At 47.6% G+C, this 19,474-nt stretch overlaps 1 protein-coding gene across 1 annotated transcript in view; it reads right to left on the bottom strand.

The window, feature by feature from the left end:
* Positions 1 to 15,179, bottom strand: part of STX18 (syntaxin 18) — an 82,333-nt gene extending 67,154 nt beyond the window's left edge. Inside the window, exon 1 of the mRNA XM_036328670.1 lies at positions 14,926 to 15,179. Coding sequence (XP_036184563.1) covers positions 14,926 to 15,093 — 168 coding nt within the window. The 5' untranslated portion in view covers positions 15,094 to 15,179. The remainder of the gene's footprint in view (positions 1 to 14,925) is intronic.
* Between the last annotated feature and the right edge of the window lie 4,295 nt (positions 15,180 to 19,474).

The raw sequence follows: 19,474 nt of genomic DNA, 5'->3' as shown, positions 1-19,474 counted from the left end.
CCAGCCCCATGCTCAAAAGGAAACAATATAGTTTGGGGGACATCATAACAGCATTCTGAAAGTCAAGCAACAATGCAATCATTAAACAGCAACACAAAACCACAATGTGAAGGCCGTCACAGCCGCACACAGTCCCTTGCTTAATGAGTAATGCTAGCAGCAAATGATTAGAATTCAGGAGACAGTATAGGGCACACTGTACCTTTAAAGATGGTAGAATGTGAGTAAGTATAGGAAAGCCCGGCATCCAAGCAAGTGACACAGCAGGAGACACAGGAGGAGGCAAGGAAGCAGAGGGGGCTCCGGACAGAGGGGCTTGAAGGTGGCGGGAGGATCGGGGAGGTGTGGGATGGAAAATGGAAAAGTGGGTAGGTCTTTATACGGCTAAGAATAAAGACCTTTGAACACCAGCCAAACGTCCATCACGTGGGGAATGAGCAGTACTGAACGCATTTGCTTTTGAGCACCAGGAGGAAAGCGCATTTCTGCACAGTGGCTTGGCCTGGCTGTGGAGGTGGCTCCGGGGTTGTTAAGCTCGGGCTCAAGATGGCGAGGGTCTGAACCCACACGGTCACAGTGGGGGAGGTGAGGAAGAGGAGGCACGGGTGCTTATTCACTCCACTCATTTCACGGTGTGTGCTCACTCTGCTCTGTGCTGTGCCGGGGTGTGGAGCAGTCCCTGTCCTCATGGGTCTGGAAAAGGGAGACAAAAACGGCACAAATGGCGCTCAGTGTGGCCGGGTGTCTGGGAGGCTCCGATTCCTAGGATTTTATTTACATGAGCTGGAACTACAACAGAATGCCAAAACATAAACAGAAAAACCAATCTCCCACAACATCACCTCCTGTGTCTCGTGGGAGATACTGATTTTTGCTGACAGTTGAGTCATGGAAAAGTATAGAAGCGAATGTGCCTGTGCTGACTGAACTGTACCGAGTGATGGATATGAGCGAGGTCTTTTTTAGTGCAGAAATGCTTCCAGATTTCATCTTTTGAGATATAGTCACACATGTGCCACCTGCCCACAGATAGGTATTTAGATGCTTTCAGAAAATTCATCACCTCTCCTTGATATCTTTTTTTCCCTTCCCTTAATTTAATTTTGATTTAACTTCCTCTTGTCACTGCTTGCTTACAAATCACGGCCTCTATGTCTGGAGTCAATTAGGACTCTAAAGCACCCCACCACGCCTTCATCTGGGGACCCATTTATATATATTTTCTTATTTCAAGAGGTAGAACTAAAAGCCTGTAACTCCAAAAGTTTCCAATCAACCATCACATTCTTTTCTTTGGAAAAGTGTGCTTCTCTCCGCAGTTAAGAAGAAGACATCAAGCTACATATTTTGGAGGAATATTTCCTTTCCAACTATAGAAAGCTGAATTGTACTCTGGGAATTCATTTGCAAAAAGTGGGCTGAGTGTGTGTAATACATGCTTAATAGCAATAACATTAAAAAAAATCTCTCTACCATTTAAAATTAAATGTAATTTCCTTATTACTTTAATGGAATCCCTTGGAGTTGAAGTATTTAAATAGTCCCTTCACATCAAGTATTCATTATATAATTCCCTCTTAATATTAGGTATATTAGGTATGTAAACTGCCCACTGACAGAATAAAAACACACATTTCCACTGAAACAAAAACAGGAGAGAGACAAGGCAGCTTGATTCAGAATCTGATAATGGGTTACAGATTCCATTCCAGTTCAGATTGAGAGTCAAAAACGCCACAGGAGCCATTTACCACCTCTCACCTTTCAGGGTTTATTTGGAAGAAAAGCATCAACTGCCACATCACTAAGAGAAAATCTGTTTGAGCCTAAATCCTTGACTTTTGCCTGTTGGAATGCTGAGCTAGAAAGGGAGAGAAGGAAAAGTATATCGCCTACCAAACACCTTAAATAAAGGCAGAGATGCATGGTCCCAAGTCCGGCCTGTGAGGAGGAGGCCCCTGTGGCCCTGACTCTCAGGGTTGGGGCTGCAAGGCAATCGCGTCCACTGCTGGCTGGGACCAGCCTATTGGTTAAACCCATCCTGACCCAAGGATGCTTCACATACACGGAAACACTGGAGGGCTGTTGGGCAGACACCTAACCGGAGCCACAGACTGTGGATGCACAGCCTCTACCCAGTTCCCAAACCGACACCTCTTCCAACCCTCCCATCTCCTGCTGGACCTCCCGTTGGCTAAACCCAGTCAGAAGTCGGACAGCTAGTAAACTTATCCCGACAAGAGCAGAGAGCAGAGATGGGGGTGGATCAGGAAGGGCCAAGGGGTAAGACAGGGCACACCCACTACCTGCTTCTACTCCTCCCAGCTACACTGAGCTTTCTCACCCAGAGCCTCTGTCCTGTTCCTGGCCTCTTCTCCTTCCTGTTTCCACATGGAAATCGATGAGGCCCACCTCAATGCCACCTCCCCAGGAAGTCTCCTCTCAACCTCACCCGACTAACCTCTCCGTCCTCTGAATTCTTGAAGTTCCTCTGATGAATTCTCTAATTACTTAGGAGTATGTCTTATACTTATGAGTTTACTTATCACTACCTGATGTACACATTTTTATGTATGTTTCCTTATTTACTGTAAATTTCCCATTAGAACATAAGCTTCATGAAAGCAGAGGTTTTTCTCTGTCTTATTTTTGCTCTATTCCCAGTGGCAAAAACAGTGCACAGTCTACAGCAGGTGCTCAATGGATATTTATTGAATGAATGAATGAACGAATGCCCTTTCCAGATTATAATATATTAACGGCCTGGTGAAAGTCATACTCATCTTTCTATTCCAAACAGCAATCTAGGTGCCTTCTTTACACAGAGGAACTCAACAAATATAAGCTGACAACAAGGAAGTTGCCATTTAATGAGAATCTATATTGTGCAAGACAGATGCTAGCAGCTTTACATGCAGTATGGCATTCAATCCCCACAACAACCCTAAAGGTGGTGTGGCAGACCTGTGCCTTCAGGAGTGAGGCCCTCATTTCCCTCCGCTTCCAGAACTGCCAGCTGATGGCCCACAGCAGAAGGAAGCTGCCTCGCCCACCGGCATGGCCCTGCCTAGGGGAAGGCCACATCCAATGGCCAGCCAATGCCTCTCTGGGCAATTCTGAAAGTCATCTCAGCCCAAGTTTTCCATAGGATGACTGTTGAATATACAAGTAAACAAAATAATAAAACAGTGCCCCAAAGACGAAAAGGAATTACACTTTTTTGTATGACTATATGTTGGGCCTTCTTCCTTATTATAATTTTACTAAAACCACAACTTTTCCCCCCTTTTGCCTCCAAAGCATACCTCAACATACATTAACTATTAAAATACATTAACTATTAAAATACAGAAAAATAAATAAACCTGTAGAAGAAGGTAATCGTTGATTTTTTTTTTTAAAGTTTGGTTTCGCAGCAATTGTATTCCCCCCGAAACTAGTCAGGCACTTTAAAATGTGTATGACTTATGGTTCAAAATATGCTCCTAAAGAGAGCAGACGCTCTGACGACACACCAAGGAGGAACCGGCCAGAGACCTACCCTGTGGAACTGCAAATACAGTGCAGTCCAGGTCCTGGGGCAGCACTCACCATGTGTACACCCTGCACTCAGGGAGCCTGGAGGGCGCAGGCAACCCGAGGTACACACACGGCCAGCATCGCTACTTCATCCTGGGCAGGTCACTTCACCTTCTGAAGTTGGTTTCTTCGTGAGTAAAGGGACCTCACTTGCAAGGATAGTCAACTCAGTTACAAAGCTGTCAGCCAGTGCCAGGTAGAGTAGGTGTTCAACAAGTGGTAGCTATTATTATCATTTGTTATTTTTTAGAATGACAGCCAGAAAGCTAAGACATCAATGCAACATTTGTAGGTGATTTTCTTGGATAAGTTAAGAAAACCTGAAGTGAAAAATCCAGCTGAGTTACAGGAAAATTACTCCCTTTACAGGTTTCACTGCAATCTTCCTGTAAGGACAGACCCCTCCATCGTGCATTTAATATGTAATTAGATATTGCTTACTCATGAGTTTTCTAATCGAAAGATATTAATTCATTTCCTACCGCAGCATCTCAATAAAAACTGTGTCTTTCTAGAGTTTTAATCGTTCTGTTCTGCTTTTCATTCCAAAAGTAATGCAGCCAAATAAATTGGTGACACAGAATAATATATGAAGATGTGGAAAATGTCCATATTACACTGTAAGTAAAAAAGGCAAGAAAAGAAAAAAAGAGGGACTACATAACAGCATCATAGAAAAAAAATGCTGTTTTTATTTAATAGGAAAAATGTCTGGGAAGATATACATAAAAATGATAACAATACTATTTCTGGTCAATAATATATATGAACTTTATTTTCTTTTTTATTCTGTTTAATGAGCTCTTCCTACTTTTTTTTAAAAAAGTGTTTTTATTGATTTTTAGAGAGGAAGGGAGAGAAGAATACAGAGATAGAAATATTGATGAGAAAGAAACATCATTGATTGGCTGCCTCCTGCACACCCCCTACTATGGATTGAGCTCACCACCCAGGCCTGACATGCTAAGTGTCCGACCATTCGTTCGACCATTCGACCAGTCATGACATGCACTGACCACCTGGGGGCAGACACTCCAGCCGGTAGGGAATTGAACCACGGACCTCTTGGTTCATGGGTGGACGCTCAGCTGGGCCGAGCTCTTATGACTTTTATAATCAGATTTTAAATTAGTTAACCTCAAAAACATGCCCCACTGATAAAAGTCCATTATAAGAATACTTAGAGACCCAGTGTGCTGATTCGTGCACTGGTGGGGTCCCGTGGCCTGGCCTGTGGGGATGCGGCTGAAACTGGCTCTCCGACATCCCGCGAGGGGTCCCAGATTGCAAGAGGGCGCAGGCCAGGCCGAGGGACCCCAACGGTGCACGATGGGGCTGCAGAGGGACCGCGGGAGGGCTCAATCACCTGTCTGGCCCATCTTGCCCAGTCCCAATCGGCTAAACCCCAGGAGCAAGCTAACCTACCGGCTGGAGTGTCTGCCCCCAGGTGGTCAGTGCATGTCATGACTGGTCGAATGGTCGAACGAGTGGTCGGACACTTAGCATGTTAGGCTTTTAGTATATAGGATATAACCACTATTAAATCAAATAATTTGTGGAAACATACCAAATGAGAACTCTGAAAAACAAACTCATTTTTCTCATCTAGGTGAAAAATTTTGAGTACATAGGAACCTGGGGTGGGAAAGGAAGGCAGAATAGCACAAGGCATTGACTGGGTAGTTGTCATTGCAAAAATCATCTGTATATATGAAAGTCTAAGTGGCCACACATGGTCCCGGCAGCCCACCAGCCCTGGGGGTGGTCAGACACTCCCTCCCTCAGTAGTCCTGCAGGTCCAATCTCCGGAGAACAGGCCAGGAACCAAGAGACCAGTGCCGCCTGCACGATCCTGACAGTGCTGCTGGCCTCCTAGAAGTCAGCCTCGGGCACCGCAGCCACTTCCCCACCCTAGATGCTCTGCAAGGAAGAAACAATATAAAAGTGGCTGCCAGATGGCTCCCGACAACCAGCATGAACATCAGCGGGATGGATCCAGATCCCAGGCCGGCAAGGGCGTCCCACTGCCCGCCCGGAGGGCTGATTGCATCCCGGCCCCACTCTCCTTGGGACCCCACCAGTGCACGAATTTGTGCACCAGGACTCTAGTTTAAAAATATATCTGGCACCCTGGTCCTGGGTAGCTCACTTGGTTGGAGCATCATCCCGTACACCAAAAGGTTGCCAGTTCAATTCCTGGTCAGGGTGTGTATAGGAAGCAACTGATTGGTGTTTCTCACATCTCTCTCTCTCTCTCTCTCTCTTCCCCTCTCTCCCTCCCCCTTCCTCTCTCTCTAAAAATCAATAAAAACATATTCTTGGGGGAGAACACTTGGAAAAAGAGCACTGAGTCACAGAGCCCCTATTGAAAGGTCCTTAAGGATTATGGAGCCAAAGCCTCTCATTAAACAAACAAGATGAAAAAATGAACCCAAAGCAAATAGGAGCTTAGGTGAGGTCTCCAAAATCAGTTACTTAACGGCAAACTCTAAAAGTATTTGTAATGAAAACGTATGCTTTTTCATTATTTTCTCAATGTCTCTAAGTCAAGATACGCTGCTGTCACTTCTACTTCGACTAGAAGGCAAACGTTCCGTTTACCGGGGTTTGCACATCGTCTGTCTAAAAGTACTAGTACACAGCCATTTGAACAGTGACGTGCATACAGCTCAGGGCTCCGGACCAAAGTCCTGACAAGCAGCCTGTGTTCCACTGGGACAAGTAGGAGCTGGCACACTCCAGGATTTACAGACTTCGAGAGCCTGAAAGTTGGGAAGAAAAACGTGCTATTGAGTTTAGAGTTACAACGGAGCCACAGCTTTTCATATCTGCGTGACATGCGTTCATTCAACACGCCTGACCCTCACTCCTCTGTTCACTTACTCCCTATTAGAGGTTCCCCAGGGGCCTCTTTCTAAGTCAACGCTCACCCTAATATGTCTTAAACACATTAGGTTTTTCATAATACATGCCGTAATTAACCACCGTAGACTCTGCTGACACTTCACCCACCAGAGGGAGCCCATATGGATTTCCATGTAAAAAGAAACCTCAAACATCAAGTGTGTATGCATTCTAGAATAGTATTCATAATACAATCAATACTGGAGAATCACACATTCTCTTCCTAACCCCCCAAAAGAGAAAAATTAAATGAGATCAGGTATGTAAAGTCCTTAACAGAGTTCCTGACCTACAGCAGAAGCTCAAAAATAAACTGATTTTCTAAAATGTGTATCCTCCTATTAGTCATAGTGCTCAAAGTAAATACGCTTGTATTCTGACTTTAACACAAGTCGGTGTGAGCTCAGTGACAGCTGTCCTGACAGATGATTCTCCCCTCAGCGTGTTGACAGATCTGGTTCTCCAGCTTGCAAGACAGAACCAGACCCTGGGCAGGAAGAATTAATTCACAGCATCACCCCGAGGAGACCGTTTCAGCAGCCCCACCCAAGTACGCGACTCGATGAACTGCTGGTGACTGCCAACTAGAAACCGAGGAAACTGGGAACTCTTTGACCCAGTGCAGATTTCTCTTGGCACGAAGGAGAAATGGACTGACCATCCCTGACAATCATGCTGCTAGGACATGTGATGCAATCATTGCCACCAGGATGCATTTCCTTCCAGGATGAAGAAAGCACACTGAGAAGACAGACTCTGCTAAGAGACTGGCATGCAGAAGGGCCCAGTGAGTCTCTGTCCCCATCTGCAGTCCGGTGAGGCTAACATGCCTTGTATGTCTCACCATGTGAAGGGAGGCCCAGCCCAGTACTGGCTGGACTTATGAGGCAGACCTCCAATCTCCATACAGCTCAGCCACTGAGCCACACTGGCCAGGCAAGGGCTCACTATTACTATCACGAAAAGTCTCCAGCACTGAGTTCTGCTTACAATATTCACTCGGTTATTACGATCCGTAAAAACATAGCATCGTGCAGCTAAGAGAGGCCTTGGAGAATGTTAACACAATGGTTTTTAACCTCTGTGTCCCTGAGCCCTTTGGTTGGTTTCATAAGGGCTCCTCAAGAAGGGAGAAGGGTGGTAGAGAGCAGGCTGCCTAACCCCTCCCCACACCCTAACCTAGCCTCAACCAAAGCTGCTCCTATTTCATTTGCGAAAAGGCTTCTGCATTAAATAGAACAATAAAAAAGATATGATTCAACATGCTCATGTTCTGTTTGAAGCCTGCATCCTTGACCTATGGTTTCCTGATCTATTCCTGTCCTGCTTGGCCCTATCACCTGTCATTCTGGCTTCTCACTGACCCCTGGCACCTGCTGCCCAATACGGCTTTTTCAAACCCTGCTCCCTTGACTGAAATCCTGTTTAAGTAGAACTATGCTCAATCCTTGAATAAAATCTATTTCCAGCTACCTGGTGGTCCCGGTTCAACCTTTAGGTCCCAAATCTGGCACATACGTCAACAAAACGTCTCAGAAGCAAACCAAGGAGGACCTGTGGAATCATGCTGAGAGTTGCGGCTGTCGTTTATACCTGAGTTGTTATACTATTTAGGTGTCTGCTTCTCCATTAGACTGTGGTAGGAACCCATCTTCATAATAGAATACATTTTATTTAATAAAATAAAAGCTACCTTTTACCTAATGTTTACTCCAGGTGCTGCACTAAGTGTAAATGTATGCTGTGCACTATTGTGGAATGTTAGAATCACTCCTTCCTAGAACTGGAAGGAGCCCTGGACAGAGGTCAACTAGCTGCAAAACTGAAAGCAAAGTGACCCCCTGGATTAACACTCCTTCATTAACTCAAGAAATATTACTGAGTACCTATGTCCTTAGGACCTACGGATTCAGTGCTAAAAAGCACAAGGTCTTTGTTTTCATGAAGCATATATTCTATAGATAAATGATAAATAAATGGATACCCGATGTGTTAGGTAATGGAAAGAATAAAGCAGAGTAAAGTACAGAAAAAGGAAGCTGCTTTATACAGGGCAGTTGAGGAAGGTCTCATTCAGGCAACATTTGAGCAGAAACCTGAAAATCAAACCATGTTGAATTTGGGAGAAAAGTATTCACGTAGAGGGAACAGCAAATGCAAAGGCCCTGAGGTAGAATGTGCCCGGTGGTGTGAGAAAGGCCAAGAGGTGAGGGTGCGGGAGTAGAGTGAAAAGAGAAAGAGGAGGTGAGGTCGGAGAAGTAGGGACCAGGTCACCTGGCTGTGGATCACTTTGAATTTCAGCCAAGAATTCAAGATAAGCAATTTCTAAGAAAATACAAAATAAACTACATTTAGCTTTCATGAAAGCAATGCATAATAAAGAGAACCTTATCAGCACACTTACTCTGAAAATAGAATTCCCAACAACTCAGGGCCACTATTACCTTATATGTAATCAAAACATCTTTGTTTAACAGAACTCACTGCCATACACAGTCTAAGCTCTCAGTCTTACCAATGTGGAACCTGAGGCTCCACGAGATTACGTGGCCTGCCCACTTAGTGGCTGGCCTTGAGCTACAACACAGGTTTCCTGTGCTTTTCATTGGCCCCTGCTCCCTGGACAGTCTGGCTGCTTAGAGGCGTCTGGTTTCCCGTGTGATGCATTCCCTGGCCTCTGTAACTTTTTTGTCAGGAAGAAAATGAAGAGCTGCCATATGAGGCACCTCCAGGCACACCCCCACGCCCACAGCCTGTCACTACAAACTCCCATATTCCAGTTTTTCATTCCCTCCCCCCGAACTGAAGACAACTGGGCAGGGTGGAAGCAAGTCAGGCACCGTGCTAGACACTGTGAAGGCTGTTTTTGTTGGATTTGCCTGCCCAACATCCCTCCCTCCATACTCCTCGAAGGAGCACTCCCCTCCAAGGTTCTGGCAGGGCAACAACCATAGTATTCACCCACCCATTGGAGCAGACACGACCTGGGCCATCTGAAGGATCGTAATCCTCTGATGCCAAAATAAGAGCTCAGGATCCGCCCAGAACCAACGAGAGTCCTTTCCTGGGGTTTTATGGAGAAGAGCTAGAAAAAGAAGCTCCAGCCACTTCCCAGCTGTCTGGGCGAAGGCATCTCCATTTGCGCAGGTTCATTTATAGTATTCGATTATTGTCATTTGCAACCGAAAGAATGCACACTCATGCAGGCACTTGCATACCTTTTCTCATTCCATATGCATAACAACCTTATTTTAGAAGTGAGGAAACAGAGGTTAAGGATCTTGTCCAAGTTCATACAGTAAGGGGCATTCCAATTCATAAAGTAAGAGACATCCAATTCAGGGCTTTCTGCTCTAAATACCATTCAGTCTCCAGTTATGAATTCAGTATTAACTTTAGAAGAAGACTCACTGCTGTTCTAAAGCCCCAAAAATGAATTTTTGGTTTAAAATTATAGTGGAAATTAAAGGTAGGAGGAGGGCGGTTGGGGGCATAATAAATAGCATGCAAGCACCTGGCTTCTACTTCTGACCCTGTGCCATGAGCGCAGATATTAGGACTCTGGGCAAGTCGTTTCACTTACCTGGGTATTAGTTTTCCCACGTGTCAAATGAGAAGCCTGTACAACATGAACTTAAGACCCTTTAGTACACAAAGAACATGAAGTACACGTGGTTCAGCTTTAGGTATACAGGTTGTTTCTACTCTGTGTCAGGTAAGATGTCAAGCAGATTGTAACTTGAATGTCAGGCCCAAGGATTGGCAATGGTTGTCCGGGGCACAGCGTTGTGCGGGTTCTGAGCTATACAGATGTGCTGGGACATCAGCGGGGCTCCCACGGCCACAGGGGGAGAGAGGACAGCTGCATGCTGGCCACACGCCTGCGGTCACTGACCGAGCGTTCACCCTGACAGAGGAACGCTGCTGTCTCCACTACTGATGCTATGAGTACCGCACCGGGTTTCACTGATTCCTTCACGAACTTGCTTGGTTCCCCTTTGCGAGATAGGAATGAAAGTACAAGAACGCTAAGTGCCTTAGGGGGTCTAGCTTGACCCCAAAGATGAAAATAGTCTAGATGGCCGACATGGAGCTGAGGTGAGGAGTGAAGGGGAACAGTAAGAATCGGTATGGTTCTGTATGATACACACAGTCTCATTGGATATGGTTCTGTATGATACACACAGTCTCATTGGATATGGTTCTGTATGATACACACAGTCTCATTGGATATGGTTCTGTATGATACACACAGTCTCATTGGATATGGTTCTGTATGATACACGCAGTCTCATTGGATATGGATCTGTATGATACACGCAGTCTCACTGGATATGGTTCTGTATGATACACGCAGTCTCACTGGATATGGTTCTTTATGATACACGCAGTCTCACTGGATATGGTTCTTTATGATACACACAGTCTCATTGGATATGGTTCTGTATGATACACACAGTCTCATTGGATATGGTTCTTTATGATACACACAGTCTCATTGGATATGGTTCTGTATGATACACACAGTCTCATTGGATATGGTTCTGTATGATACACACAGTCTCATTGGATATGGTTCTGTATGATACACACAGTCTCATTGGATATGGTTCTGTATGATACACGCAGTCTCATTGGATATGGTTCTGTATGATACACGCAGTCTCATTGGATATGGTTCTGTATGATACACACAGTCTCATTGGATATGGTTCTTTATGATACACGCAGTCTCACTGGATATGGTTCTGTATGATACACACAGTCTCATTGGATATGGTTCTGTATGATACACACAGTCTCATTGGATATGGTTCTGTATGATACACGCAGTCTCATTGGATATGGTTCTGTATGATACACGCAGTCTCATTGGATATGGTTCTGTATGATACACACAGTCTCATTGGATATGGTTCTGTATGATACACTCAGTCTCATTGGATATGGTTCTGTATGATACACGCAGTCTCACTGGATATGGTTCTTTATGATACACGCAGTCTCACTGGATATGGTTCTTTATGATACACACAGTCTCATTGGATATGGTTCTGTATGATACACGCAGTCTCATTGGATATGGTTCTGTATGATACACACAGTCTCAATGGATATGGTTCTGTATGATACACACAGTATCATTGGATATGGTTCTGTATGATACACACAGTCTCATTGGATATGGTTCTGTATGATACACACAGTCTCATTGGATATGGTTCTGTATGATACACACAGTCTCACTGGATATGGTTCTTTATGATACACGCAGTCTCACTGGATATGGTTCTTTATGATACACGCAGTCTCACTGGATATGGTTCTGTATGATACACGCAGTCTCACTGGATATGGTTCTTTATGATACACGCAGTCTCACTGGATATGGTTCTGTATGATACACGCAGTCTCACTGGATATGGTTCTTTATGATACACGCAGTCTCATTGGATATGGTTCTGTATGATACACGCAGTCTCACTGGATATGGTTCTTTATGATACACGCAGTCTCATTGGATATGGTTCTTTATGATACACGCAGTCTCATTGGATATGGTTCTTTATGATACACGCAGTCTCATTGGATATGGTTCTGTATGATACACGCAGTCTCATTGGATATGGTTCTGTATGATACACGCAGTCTCATTGGATATGGTTCTGTATGATACACGCAGTCTCATTGGATATGGTTCTTTATGATACACGCAGTCTCATTGGATATGGTTCTGTATGATACACACAGTCTCATTGGATATGGTTCTGTATGATACACACAGTCTCATTGGATATGGTTCTGTATGATACAAGCAGTCTCATTGGATATGGTTCTGTATGATACACACAGTCTCACTGGATATGGTTCTGTATGATACACGCAGTCTCACTGGATATGGTTCTTTATGATACACGCAGTCTCACTGGATATGGTTCTGTATGATACACACAGTCTCATTGGATATGGTTCTGTATGATACACGCAGTCTCACTGGATATGGTTCTTTATGATACACGCAGTCTCACTGGATATGGTTCTGTATGATACACACAGTCTCATTGGATATGGTTCTGTATGATACACGCAGTCTCATTGGATATGGTTCTGTATGATACACGCAGTCTCACTGGATATGGTTCTTTATGATACATGCAATCTCATAAGAGCCTAAAGATTTGATTATCAGTTCCAGTATTACCATGCCCATTTTATAGGAAGGGAAAACGAGGCTCAGGTAACAGGATTGTCCACGTCACCCACTTCTAAGTGGCAGGACCCAGTTTCAAATGTAAGTCTTCTAACTCCAAGTCCTAGTCCTCTCTCCACTCCCAGGGTCCCCATCGGTCCCACAGTCCAAGTAAGTTAAACTAACCAAGCTCATCATTGTTTGCAGTTGTTCAGATGTAAGTTTCTCCCTTATAAAGCAAAATTTGAAATATCATTACTAATCTGTTCGTAATATAATGGGTAGACATGCACGGGGCATATATAAACCAGCATAAGGTCACCTGTCCCCACACCTTCGTGTATAACTCTCCTCAGCCTGAGGCGCCCTTCTTCACCCTGTCGGCCCGGAACCAACTACTCCTCTTTCAAGGTTTGTTTCAGGAACCATCGCCCCTAAACAGCTGTTCCTGGCGCTCAGGTACAACTGAACACACTTCCTCTGTGCCCGACACATCCGCTAGGCTTGATGGCACTGCGTGGTGAATACGTTTGTTTCCCCCACCAGTCCTTTTAAATTGTGCTATAAACCTATCAATAAACATCTGGCCAACCCCCGCCCCCGCCAATGCCTGACTATCCCCTGCGAACTGCCGCTCCTTCATTCATGCACATCTACTCATTTAAAAAACATGAGTGTCTGCAGAGTACCAGGTATCGGACTGTGCCTAACAGAAGTGGATTTACCCTGACATTAGTGAATTGGAAGCTTCACTTGCGCCTCCCAAAGCGCGGAACCGTCTTCTGTCATTTTGCATTTTTATTTCTTTTTTAAAATTAATTAATTTATTTTTTTTAAGAATAGGTTAGAAATGACGCCAGCAATCTCGAAGCAGGCTGGTTATACAGGGCCCAAAACTAACGAGAGATTGTGGAATACACGATCCATTTAGGTCTCACTGAATGGCAAATCACTACTCTGGACCCCAGAAAGTTTTCTTGTTCTTGTTACAGTCCATTCATTTTCCAGATGACAGCTCTAAACCATAACAACCACGTTTCATCGGGCATCCTGGGCCTGCGCAGACACGACCCCGACGCAAGCGCACACCGAGCCCCTACATCCCTTTTTGCATTTTTATTTCTTAGAGTCCAGACCGAACCGTGTATATGGGGGGCCACCCAAAAACATCCCCCTGGTGCCAAGGATACAGAGGTGACCAAGGCAGACACCCCTTGCAGAGCGTCCTCTCCCCCTGCAGAGTTTCGTGGGGAAGACCGACAACCATTTGTTCATTTTATATGTGTGTGTGTGTGTGTGTGTGTGTGTATAAATATAAATTGATTTCAGAGCGGAAGGGAGAGGGAGAGAGAGACATCAATGATGAGAGCGAATCATTGATTGGCTGCCTCCTGCACGCCCCCCACTGAGGGTTGAGCCCGGCAACCCAGGCATGTGACCGGAATGGAACCCGGGACCCTTCAGTCTGCAGGCCGACGCTCTACCCCCTGAGCCAAACCGGCCGGGGCCATCTGTTCCTTTCTATCTGCACTCAATACTAACCGTACACAGAGCCACGCCGAGTGGGACCCCGGGGTCCTTCGGCCAAGCCCGCCCGGCCCCGCCCTGCGGGGGAAGGTCCCTGCTCTCCGCCCGCGTGTCCAGGGAACAGAAAGCAGCTCCGATGGCTGCAGCGTGGAGTGTTTGGGAAGATGACCCCACACCAGCCTCCGGACCAAGTGATCCCTAGATGCGCTCTCATCTACCCGGGGAGGCGAGGGGAAGGGAGAGGGCAGCGGACGTGACCTTTGACCTCAGCGCGGGGGCGGGGAGGGAGCGAGGAGCAGGAAACGAGGAAACCCTGGAGGCAGAGGCACTGTGGTCAGTGCAGCCACAGGAAAGCGCGGACCTGGGGAAGCTTCCCCGGCGGCGCTCAGGGCTGCGGCGACAGCGAGCTCGCCCTCCCTCAAAGCCGCCCCAGAACTTGGCGGACTGAGCTTCCCAAGCGTCTCCCCCCGTCCCCACTCCCACCCCTCCCCCGCCAGGGAAATGTGCTCCCCAATGCACGTCCCCATTCTTCGAATCGAGGCTGTTCCCTTCCCGAGGCAGCTGTCGGCTGCCGGGGGCGAACCCTCCTGTCCCCCCTTCGGACCACTGTTCTCCAGGCGCTTCTATCACACTCGCTCGTGGGACAGGGTCTGGTCTGGTTCTAGGGTCCGCGTCGCGGGCCCGAGCCCACCGCCTGCCCGCCGTTTCCATAGCAACCAGCTCACCACTTCGCGCGCCCGGCTGGAGAAGTCGCCCTTGGGCCGGGGGCTGCGGCGGAACAACTCGTCGCGGCTGCCATCGACTCCGCCGCCCACCGCCACTCCCAGCGCTTTGTTCCGAGTCTTCACGGTCTTGACGCTGGCCCGGAACAGGAGTGTGATGTCTACCGCCATCACGCCCCGCACTGACAGCCCGGCACCCGGCTGGCCCACGTCAGCAGCCGGCGACCACTGCGCGAACCCGGCCGCTGGAGGACCGGTCCGGCACCGCCCGCCTCCGCCCGCCAACGGCGACGCGAGCACAAAGGTTCCGGCCTCCGCCTGCCGACGGCGACGCAAGCAAATAGGTTCCGCACTCTGCCTGCCCGAACCCCGAGATGCGCACACCCGCGCCCCTCTCTCCTCCATACAGCTTCCTTCTGCCTATGGAGAAAGTGAGAAAGAAATGACAAATCCCTGCCAATGATTCTGTATTGCATCAATGGCCCTTGTGTCATGGAGACACTAGTGAGTTTTTGCCTATGCGAAGGTAAGGCTGGGGCAGAGCAGAAGAGCGGTAACTAGCTCTGGGTACTGTAGGGACAGGAGTGAACTAGGGTAAGAGGGGGACCAGGACCCAGGAAGGAGGCCGGGGCATAGGGAAGGGTTTTCAGTGGGAGGGGGCTGAGCTACACCAAACCTTCAATGTGAGTATGTGTTTGGTGCAGTTTTTGCTTGTTTTTTTTTTTTTGGGGGTGGGGGGAGGGTTGGGAACAGGAGGGTGGAACAAAGGTCTGTTTTCTCTGGATCTGCATGAGCAGAGAAGATTGTGGAGATGAGACACAAGTGAGACCAAAACATCAGGCTGTCCAAGGCCCATGTGACCAGAAGTGCAAGCTATCCCTAGAAAAGTCAGCGGGGAGGCCATTCGTCTCCCCACAGACTGGGGCTATGAGATTCCGCTTTCATCCTTCTTTCTATTTTATTCTCTTAACCTCAGAGGGCCAGGGACCTTCAGCTGACAGTGGGCTGATAACTATTTGAAACCCCGTAAAGCTGAGGGGATATGGATGCAAAGGGAGAGCAGGTGGAGGGATGCTGCGGACGGCCCCGTTGGACGTAGCACCTAACGGAGGTTTCATAAGTAAGAATATTTCATGCATTAGGCCAGGCGCTCTGCTCTGGAAGAGAGCAAGGCACATGGGAGTTCCCCTCCAGCCCCACCTCTGCACCATCGGGATGGATGCAGGCAGCGTGGACTCATTTGGGGACTTTCATAGACGTCCTTCAGTGCAGCCTCGGCCAGAAAGAGCATCTGTTGCCACCCATGAGTGGCGTGTGCTGTGGGTGAGAAATAGCTGCCAGCTGCCCAGAAGTCACTGTCACAGCCCTTAGAAAGGTTGCTTGGATGACCCTGCTGCCTCGGGAAAGGCAGGCTTTTGCCGCATGGAAGGTGCCCAGTGCCCGGAAGTGGGAATTCTCGTGGGGTAGCACAGGAAAGGTGAGTTTTCTGGACCCATGGAATCATGAACGTGCCATGATAACATAGGAACTGGAGACCCTCTGCGGTGGTCTCTGTGTTCACTCATCGGCGGGGCCTCTCCCCAGGAGAGGGTGATAGTTGCTAGACCTGTTGATGACAGACTTGGCCATAAAAAGCAGCATGTGTTGCAAATTTAAGAAATCCCACGTGCTCCACTGCTGGCTTTACCTTTTGCCATGACAACCCATAATAGTCCTGTGTTTCCTCGGCCTGGTCCCTGAGAGAAGATGCTATGGAGCACAGCCAGCCGAGAACGTGTGCTGGCCGTGCGAAGGCACCCTTTGTTCTCGATGTCCGTGGAGATGCGTGGTGGTTGTTATGCAGCATAATTAGGCTATCTTGATTGATAAAACCCATATCCAGATACCTGCCAAAGCAAGACGATTGGATGCCTTCTTCTCCCACCATCATTCCTGCTTGGGAACTGCAAGCCCGGACATGAGGCAGAGACAGGCCCACGGGCCGCTGAGCACCAAGTGCCTGCTGGTGTGCACTCCCCCGGAGCCACAGAGAGTGGACACCACTGAGCAATAGGCTGCAGAAGGGAATGGGAGGCCGTTGTGTTAACCTTCATCCGAATTGGACCTGTAGCTTCTGGACACTAGATATTCCTAGTTTAAAAAATAAAGAAGAAGAAGAATCCCAGGAAATAGCCAAGAATGAGTAATAGGAAAAGCAAACAAACAAACGAAAAACACTTGAGATTTGGACACTGAACGATCTGGGTTTGAACTCCAGCTTCCCTGCTCACTGGCTGTGTGACTTTAAGTGAGTTACTTTACCTCTCCGAGCCTTGTCTGAAAATGTCTGAGAAACAGAAACACCTATTCACCACTTCTGCTTCTATGAGCAGGAATTTCTTCCTAAATACACTTTCCACCTCCCCCCAGAGCCAGTGCGAGCCATCTGGTTGTTGGACAACAGCCAGCGGCCTGCATTTTTTTCAGTTGGTTAGAGCTGATCTCTCAACGTTTCTGAGCTGAGGACATGGGCTCTTTTGCACATGTCAGCGGGAGGAAGGGATTGGGAAAGGGGTCCGTTCTGCATACTTGTACTTCACCTTGGGAGGGAGCTAGGCACTAGAACGTTACCAGACCTCTCTCCATCTCTCTCTCCCTCAATTTGATTATCTCTGCAAACCAGCCTTCCCTGGTTCTCAGTTCACGTGGCCGAACACGGGCCACCGTCAGCTCCTGAGTTTATATGCTTCTCGTCACAGCTGTAGCAGTTCCAAGCCCAGACTCTGAGCGTGCAGGAGAACATTGGCCCAGCTTGGGACAGACATCCGCCCCTGGTCCAGTCAGCTATGGCTCAGCATCCAGAGTCATGAGGTTCAAACGAGACTGTCAGGACATATTCTGACGGTTGGGGCTAGTTTCCTGGAACAAATTAGCACAAACATAGTAGCTTAAAACAATGCAAGTTTGCTGTCTTCTAGTTCTTGAAGTCAAAATCTCAAAATAGGTATCACTGGGCTGAAGCCAAGGTGTGGGCAGGGCTGCGCTCTCTCTGAAAACTGTAGGGGAGGATCCACTTGGCCTTCTCTGGCTCCTAGAAGGTGTCCACCTTTCTTGGCTCGTGGCCCCTTCCTCCATCTCCAAAGCCAGCGATAGCGGGGCAAGTCCTTCTTACAACCCATCAGCCTGACACCTCCTTTCTCTTCCGCATGTAAGGACCCTTGTGATGACGGGGGGGGGGGGGGGGGGGAGGGGGGGAGGGGGGGGCCCTCAGGTGGTCCAGGGTAACCTCCCACTCTGGAGGCCAGCTGATGACCAACCTTCATTCCATCTGCCGCCCCATTAGCCCTGGCCATGTATTAGCATATTCACACATGCCAGGTGTATGGATTTGAACGCCTTCTGCCTACCACAGGGGCTCCCCCAACAGAAAGGTGGGATGACCATGAGCTGGGCTTGTGCTCCTGGCGTGTCTGCCCAGATGAACAGAGAAGAGATCCACGCTTTTCCATTTCTCTAGCAACAGTCCCGGGCCTCTCCTTGCAACACTCCGAGGGGCTACAGAAATCAAGGAGACAGGAGCACTGCCCTAAAGGGTTCTCCCACAGGCGGCTTTCCCACGCCGGAAGGACAAGGGTCCCTCTGAACTCTTCTGGCGCTGCCTGCCTCTCCCGAGGAACGGTCCCACTTTGCTTAGCCCATCTTAAAGGACACAGCTTGTAACAACGTAATTAACAGTTTCCAAAGTTCAAGTCCGCTCTCTCCCTTCACCCCCACAGGGTTGGAAGGTGGTGCCACTTCTTCCCAGCACTCACTTCGTCCACCCCAGGAGTTTCATAAATCACCTCGTAAAAGCTCATTTACTGGTTTCCCCAACATAATGGCAGAAATAAACTGCTCGGGACGCACTTGGCCACTTGCTCCAGGAAACGTGTCCAGCCATCGCTGGCTTTGGCGACGGAGGAAGGGCCTGGCATCTTGGTTTCCAGCCTGGACTCCTATCCCCTTTGCTTGCTGACAGTATCTCCCAGAATTAGGACTACCGAGTCCGCGACTTTTTATTGAGTTGGATGGCAAATCACAGAATAAATGCTTTCCTTTGCACTTTAAAAGGATTTAATAGGAAAATATTTTTCCTACATCCTGTTTCAAGGGGAAAATGTGATTTTAGGGGACATTTTATAGTTCACAACAGGATATTGAAGGGCATTTGGTTTTGCTTAGTTTATTATGACTGTGTTTCTCCAGCATGAAGTGGTGTTTTTGTGTGATTATTTAGATAAATCTGATTGAGGTGGGTGGATCACCATAGAATTATGGAAATTTAGGATTGGAAAGGGCCTCAAATATCATACATCCAACACCCTTGTATTTCGGATGAGGAAGCAAGTGGCTGGCCCAGGATCACACCTTGAGTTCATGGGGGGAAATGAGAATAGATTCTTCATCTCCCACCTGTTCAATACTCTCAAGCCAGGTTTTTTTGGGGGGTGGGGTGGAGTAGGGGGAGTGACATGCATACAAAGGGATCCGTATGAATCTGTAAGTACTTTTGAATTTGAGAATTGGGGTAATT

Source organism: Myotis myotis, unplaced genomic scaffold, assembly GCF_014108235.1.
Source record: "Myotis myotis isolate mMyoMyo1 unplaced genomic scaffold, mMyoMyo1.p scaffold_m19_p_1, whole genome shotgun sequence".
NCBI lineage: Eukaryota > Metazoa > Chordata > Mammalia > Chiroptera > Vespertilionidae > Myotis > Myotis myotis.
Note: the sequence above shows the minus strand (reverse complement) of the source record. Positions and strands in the feature narration are given on the sequence as shown.